This window comes from Saccoglossus kowalevskii, chromosome 4, assembly GCF_978046115.1.
Source record: "Saccoglossus kowalevskii chromosome 4, keSacKowa6.1, whole genome shotgun sequence".
Taxonomy (NCBI): Eukaryota; Metazoa; Hemichordata; class Enteropneusta; family Harrimaniidae; genus Saccoglossus; species Saccoglossus kowalevskii.
The window spans coordinates 23,995,244-24,002,910 of record NC_140644.1 but is presented as its reverse complement, the minus strand read 5'-3'; the positions used below and the strand labels follow the sequence as shown (position 1 = coordinate 24,002,910).

Sequence of the window (7,667 nt, the reverse complement as noted above, 5' to 3'; positions counted from 1 at the left end):
GTAAATTCGTAACGACCATTGAAATTGAAGGTATGTAAAAATGGCTGTGCCGAGCAGAGCAATAAATGCAAATACATGGTTGAATAATTAACTGTTTTTACATCCTATAAAATAATTCTTAATAAATCCAATACATTTGGTCTGAATATTGAATTAAACATTCAAGAATTTAACATTTTTTATTGAAGAGGAATACAATTATATAACAATCTCACAATTGCACTTATTATGTTATATAATGACATCCGAATCACATGTTATTCAATTATAATTATAATTATATTCAATTTTATGAAGTTCTGACTAGGCGGTAGATATGCTAATTTGTTGCAGGTAACGTTCCTAAAGTTATTTTTCTGTAGCTAGAAAACAAAAGCAGTTAAAGAAAACCCAGACCCTTGAAACAATCAAGCCTACAGCGTTGTCAACATCCTGTGCAGATGACAAAACGTTCGGATGATTGAAAGTGGTATAGCACCCCCCAATATATGTTGCTATAATTAGCTTGCTTAACTTAGATACTACGTGAATCACATATCAATTTTAACGCGTTTAATTAATTGTATGTCTACCGTATTGAATGCAGTGAAACAGTGGTTTTCAAAAAAATGTTATATAGCAACTATGCATTGTCATATGCAATGGACGTGTTATGTAGTTATTATATCTGATTAGCAAATCGCTGACAGAAAAGTATGTATGTTATATTCCGAAGAATCGTGTTGCACAATTCGAAGAACTAATATCTCTTTTATTCATTGATGATCTTCGGTGCAGCAGATTCTTGAATTGCTAAAGGTGGACTGTCCTCTGATTCTACCATCTTCATGTCTGCCGATAATAAAGAACACAATTGGAACTATTTCGGGATAATTGGATTCGCTTAAAATGTGCTACTGTAAGGTAGTATTGTTCTTAATTTCCTAATTTCTGATATCAATACAAGAAATTATCAGAAAAAAATCTAAAACGAACAAATAAAATATTTTTGTGAAAACAAACCATTACAGTAGCACATTTTAAGCGAATCAAACTATCCCGAAATAGTTCCAATTGTGTTAAAGGTAAATAGTAGTTGTAATAATTAACTTTACAGTTACAACGCTCATATCCATGCGCCTTAATCGAAAAAGTACACATATTTCACTGTTAACTAACCTGGTGGACTGTTTAGTTTCGTTTCCGTTGAACTACCCTCCAAGTCATCGAGACGTTGTTGCATCTGTGCGCATTTATCCTCCAAACGGACTTTTAAATCCTCATAGTGTTTCCACAGTTTTTCTATTTCGTCCCATACAACATCCTTTGTTGCTATGGTTCCAACTTGACGTAGAGTGTTAAGCTTCTCAAAGAACTGTTGGAATATGTCATCATCAGCAACTGAAAATAGATTTTATAAAGCATGTGTGTTATTACATGCACTGCATTCCACCCAAGTTTTCTTGTCCGCTCTGCTGTATTACAACCACATTAATGTCTAAAAACATAACTGACAAATGGCTGGTCAGATAACATCGGCAACATTTATTATATTGTCACAATGAATATTGCTCACTAGATATTATAATATCATAACGAAAACTTCGGAAACACGTCAGTGCTCAAATACGATATTTACTAACCCTGTTTTTGTTCAAGTTTAGCGATTTTTGCAAACAAACTCTGATACTCCTCTCTCCATTTATGTGCTTCCTTTGCCATGCTGGCGATGTGGTCCCTCACTTTCCCTTGGTCTTCTTTTACAGCTGGAAAAGTTAACTTGGTTTTAAATTAAGTTACGCCACAATTTACATTTATAAGATAATTCTTATTGTTACAAAAGTTGCTGCAAACAGCAGCATAGTTTATCCCTATTCTTTTGTTTTATCTTGGATAGCATGATAGATCACGTTGCCAATTCACAAAAAAATGCCATTATGTTTATTTCACTTGCGAGCGTGTTTTAATAATTGGTGATTGAATAACTGTAAAGCTGTATTAAAACATCGCAACAATATATCGTTATATGAGGTAGTTGTATGTATCATTGACATACCACGCTTAAGTGCAATAAATTCTGACTCTAGTGCCTCAAATTTCGCCTCCTGCGATTTCATCAAACTGGCAATATCAGCTTTCATCTGGTCTTTGAGTTCCTGCTGACCGCGGCAAATTTGTTCCTTCATATCTTCCTGCCCCTTCATGATAGCTGACAATAATTCTTATTTTTGTTCAGAGTATAAAAAAGAAAATATTCACCGTTAATTGCGTGTATTACAGTACATTAAACCACCCAATTTGTTTACATTTGTAGTCCAATGTCTTAGCGAGTGACATGTTAATGTCATATAAAGATGATGTTAATTAATTCATTTTGTGTTTTACTATCTTGTGTAAATAGATATAGCCGTGAGTGAACAAATGTAGTTGGATATAATCATCATATTAAAGTTTGGTTCATACCCGCAATGTCTTGTCTTGGAGGAGCAACTGGAACAGCAGCACCTGTACAGTACGTAAATATCAGTAAATCGTTTCCCTTGCAGTTGGAATAAGCATCACTATTATAAAATGCTATGAGTGTGGTATTATTACTTTTAATATGATATGTTTGTTTAGCGTGAACATACACGTAATATAATAATAGTATGTAACAATATGCATGACATGGATATTCAGTCAGACTGAAAGACATTAATCACAGGTTGCATTATCAGCAATCAAGTCATAAAAGGCTTAATTTGTATACCTAGAAACAGTGCACGTGAAGTATCCACGAAGCACAGTCTTGTAATACTACATACAACGATCCGTGCCATTCAATAGTTCATATGAATAGTGGGTTTACTTTAAGGAATTGCGCTTGAACACAACAATTAAGACAACGAATCATGGAAAAAAAACTCCAAATGTAAAATATTGAAAACTATTAACACCCTTAAAACACATTTTTTGTTTCATAGTGAACCAGAGTGAAACTGCAAATTGTGAAAATTACCATGACACTTGGAACTCTATCTCTCTAACAGCCCACGACCCATCTTACACTCCCGGACTCAAGCCAAATTAACTAGTCATACAGACAACCAAGTATACCTATAAAAGAATGTGCCACTGTTTGCCACTTAAGAGACACCTGTCCCAACTTACCCACCTGTTACTATAGTACCATATTTTTGCTATGCTGCTTGGCAACAATGATTGGACGGCCATTCGGTGGATTGACCCCCTCCCCCGATGTATTAACCTTAACGACTCGCTGCTCTCAATAACAATAACATACATTCTTTTCTACTCACTCTTAGAATCATGCTTATGCTTTGCTTCACTCAATACTTTTGATATCTTGTCAGTCCCATTTTCTGCCTTCATAAACAACGCGAATAAATATTCAGGTCGATCGTCTATTTTTCTCATCTATTGCAAAACATAAAACGTGACTGAATAAGTATTTTCGCAATACGCCACATCCAGGGATAGAACAGTCTTATGATAGTTATTGATAAGTATTTTAGTAGTCCGCATGCTAACTTAAATCCTTATATAGTTAGCTTAAAACAGAAATATTTTTTTTATTTCACACTTGTTTGGAATGTGATATTGTCGTTAATTTAGTCACACAGTATACGGCAGTTAACATTCGTAAATAAACAGAGAGCATCAGTGTTCATACTCACATTCATTGCCATTATTTCTCCATCATTGACAATCTCTGGATATAGATGGTAAGATGTATTTGTCAACTGTTTCATGGAAGACTCGCTAGCGCGAACAAACTTCATATATTCCCTGTAAACGTTTCGCTGTGTAGGATCCATCTTGGCAACAGGAAACAATTACAATTATTGTCATATTTTACTGCTACATACAATACATACAGTTGTCCGAGCTTATAAATATGTTGTAAGAAATATTTGAAAAATTGGTAAGCAAAATGTATTGCCAGTAGTCTACAGGGCTATTGTGACAAAATTCGAGCCCTCTGTAAAACCACGGCGGAATAGACATAAATTACATACAAATTCGTGCATGCTTGTTGCAGGCGACATTAAAGCCTCCCACCCGACATATAGATTTTAACATGTGTTGTATAAACTACCTTACAACGTTGTTACAAGGACATGCGATATAGGTGAAGGTGGCTCTAAACGTTGCTAAGTTATAACAAATTTAATTTAATAGGCACCAAAATAACATATTAGGCGTCTGTTTGCCGGCATTTCACGAGGACACGAATACTAGTGGTACTAAACAGTTCATAGGAAGATACAAAAAAACAATACTAGGGTAGATCGCACATGTAAAACAGATTATTTGTAATTTCTAATTGACGCGTGTTGCATTACGAATAGCTTCTGCTGGAGTACACTGTGTACACATATGATTATGCAACTAAAACTGAATATGTCTACTACGTCTACTACGATGCTATGTTAGATTAATGGCAGTATAGCAATATGTAAACTATTGAGATATTTTATAAACAAATATAATTAATATCAACACCGTAGGGTACGAAGACGTCATAAATCAAAATATACTCATACAGTAGAATTACATCAAGCCATGTAACGTTCGCTGCATATAGGGTGGGTCATTATTAGGTTCACATTTATTTTATTTTGCAGTGTCAATCTCTAAACTCCGAGAGTACAGCCACGCATCTGCATCACCGTATGTAGGCTTACCTTCTATAATACCTACCTTGAAACTGCAGTTAAATGTTGTCCTGCATAGAACGACTCTGCTACTGCTGGACCTACCTGTATCAAACACCGAGTAAAGTTCACAAAGTGACGTCACATGCAGTGCCCTCACTGGTTAAAGCACGACACAATGCCAACAAAACAATGCGGAAATGACCCCTTGATACGGACGATGATTTATCATGTTATAATGTTAAAGCGCTGCTGTTTCAAACTAAAACACTGTTTTATCTTTCCGGTAATACCTTCCAAGTAAGTTAGTAAGTAAGTAAAACAAACGAAACTGTTTATGCTCATATTCATTACCATTGTTTCGCTGTCATTAACAATATCTGGATATAGATGGTAAGAAGCAATAGTAAACAGTTTTGACAGACAACACGCTAGCGCAAACAAACGGAATACATTCGCTATGAATTTTACAGAAACAGTTACTAAAACAATTTTCAACAAAAACATGACAATTATTGTTCTTTTTGACATCTGTATACAGTCTTAACTGATACAAGTTATGCTGTAAGGCAGATCGCCATGCTAAACCGAATAATTTATTGCAAGTGTGCTGCACCCTGTTTGTAACCATTTATACGACCTCTGGTCACTCACAGCTGTATAGACCTAAATGTCAACGTATGTGTAAGTTCGTGCGCGCGCGTCACAGAGAAAACGCAAATAAATATATTAAAGCATTATTTCCAATCCCATTTATATTCAATCTATTATATTTCATGCATCCACTTTATTTATTTCGTTCTTCTCAGTCGTTCTATGTTCACCCAGTGATTTGATTGTTTATTTTTAACTATTCTTAGAAACCATATTAAACGAGAAGAACCCAACAACCCTAAGTTAACTTTTCATATTATTGGATAATATTTGGAACTCAAGTATAACGCTCCGCCAATTAATATTATTCATTAGGCCACATGAAATAAAACTTTTGTCCTACTATCTGTAATCTAAATAGTAGTAAACTGAGCATTGATAGCCGCACCATACGTGTTGAATTCCATCTGTCACTTGTGGCAGGTGCACATACACAAAATGCCAATAATTGAGTCGCTATGACTGTACTTTGGCCAGAATTCTAGGTAATAAAACGTGGATCAGATAAATACTTTTTCAGATACCTTTATATTTCAAGTTACACAAAAAAACCTACCTATGTCACGGATGAAATAAGTACGGTAGTCAATCATTTAACCCACGACCCTTGAACCCATTTCGCAAATAGAATCGCAGCTCACCATACAAATACAATGGTAGTGAATATATTACCATAAAGTAAGTTTAGAGCAAACAGTAAAAACGCTACACATTTCCTGATATTATTTGACTGAGTGACGTCCACGACAGGCGCCCTCATATGGTCAATAAGCACACACACGCGACGACACACTTACAATAACTACATAACCATAACTACATGGTTCTTAATGTTTTCAGCAAACATGTAAACAAATTTATATCAACATACACTACATATATGCATATATGGGTCTATGTTATAAGCGATATTAGAACTAGTATGTTGTAGCTTTATATGCTTCAATTTAAGCTTACCGCCTGTAACCTTGCCAGCTGTCACGATACTAATTCAGAAGAAATTTATACCTATAAACATAAAAAATATAAGCAGAATGAACCCTTTTAATATTAACTAACGCTATAAGATTATTTGTAGCTGCCCCCCAAAAGTTTATCTTGACAGTTGCTTCCTGCGTTCTCTACAATACGATTTTTTCTACGAATGTCACTGATTGTATTTTCGGCGGTTTCTCACTACCACTGTTTATCGCAAATATTTTGACTGAATAACGTTCGACCCCTCCGCTCATCAACTGCTTATTTCTTGATTCATGCTGAGCTTGACTAAGATTGACTGCACGCAGCCGGATTGTTGACTGTGTATTAGCGATTATTATATGAAACTAAAACCGAGTATGTCTATAAGAAATCACGTGTTCTGCTTTGAAAACAACAAATGGTCTATGAACTGACAGCCCGAGGGATTTAGAAAACGTCTACTACTTCTACTACATTGTTATATTATTGGCAATATAGTGTTATGTAAACTACAAAGATATTTTATAAACAAACAATTAATATCAACACCGATGATTGGTTGCAAATTTGATAGACCAAGTTGTGGGATCAATGTAGCCGTTGGCACTTTGGCATATTGTACTTCAATTTATGTTAAATCTTTCATCTCATTTTTCGACTGATACCACAGTGAACCAATGTTCAAGCAGTACATGAATCGGGTGGGGGTTTGTTACATTCTTAATATACGTTCTATTTAAATGCAATCTATACTTTAGAAAATATACGTTTTAATACATACATATAATGTACATGTAATAAATGTGTAAATACTAATCTATACTCAACTTCAATTATTCATAAAAAATACACAAGCATGGTTGCAGCACCCAGGAGCCACACGCGTTTATTACAATGTTTATTTATCCCCCCCTTACATATATAAATATACACGAAATTGATGCCAAAACCCCATCACGAATACATCGACCGCGCAGGAAAAAGCAGATATAAAAACCTATCAAGGGAGAAACACATCTGGAAATCTGTACCTGACGCAATGTCAGATGTACCTAGGGGTAGACGTCGGGCGTCATCCATATTAGGAATACTATACATTTATAAAAATGAAAATACATCGTGAGTTGTTTGCAGCCGAGATTGAATACAATAGAATACTCTTCTTACTGTATACTCATGCGCACCTGGCTACTTAGCCACTAACCAATTGGAGCAGGTGCAATGACACCTGAATAATTTACATACGATTAGATAGAAATTATCTTATAGCATACTAAGTTGGACGTAAAAATAAATCATAGCAAATAACACCGAATAAACGGCAAGGTAAATACTACGTCAAATTATAGTAAACATGTACTGCGTGCGTGACGTGAAGCTAGTATAGGCGATTAGGTGCCGTACGCGAGCGCCGCG

At 35.2% G+C, this 7,667-nt stretch overlaps 1 protein-coding gene across 1 annotated transcript; it reads right to left on the bottom strand.

Annotated features, from left to right (window-relative positions):
* Nucleotides 1-722: 722 nt before the first annotated feature.
* On the bottom strand, nt 723-4,763 carry LOC144362797 (uncharacterized). The gene is made up of 8 exons (XM_085498564.1): nt 4,684-4,763; nt 3,657-3,797; nt 3,279-3,396; nt 2,443-2,484; nt 2,036-2,200; nt 1,623-1,745; nt 1,159-1,380; nt 723-831 (listed from the first exon to the last, which is right to left on the bottom strand). Exons 2-8 carry the CDS (start codon nt 3,795-3,797, stop codon nt 752-754), a joined length of 891 nt encoding a protein of 296 aa, XP_085354690.1. The 5' UTR covers nt 4,684-4,763; the 3' UTR covers nt 723-751.
* Between the last annotated feature and the right edge of the window lie 2,904 nt (nt 4,764-7,667).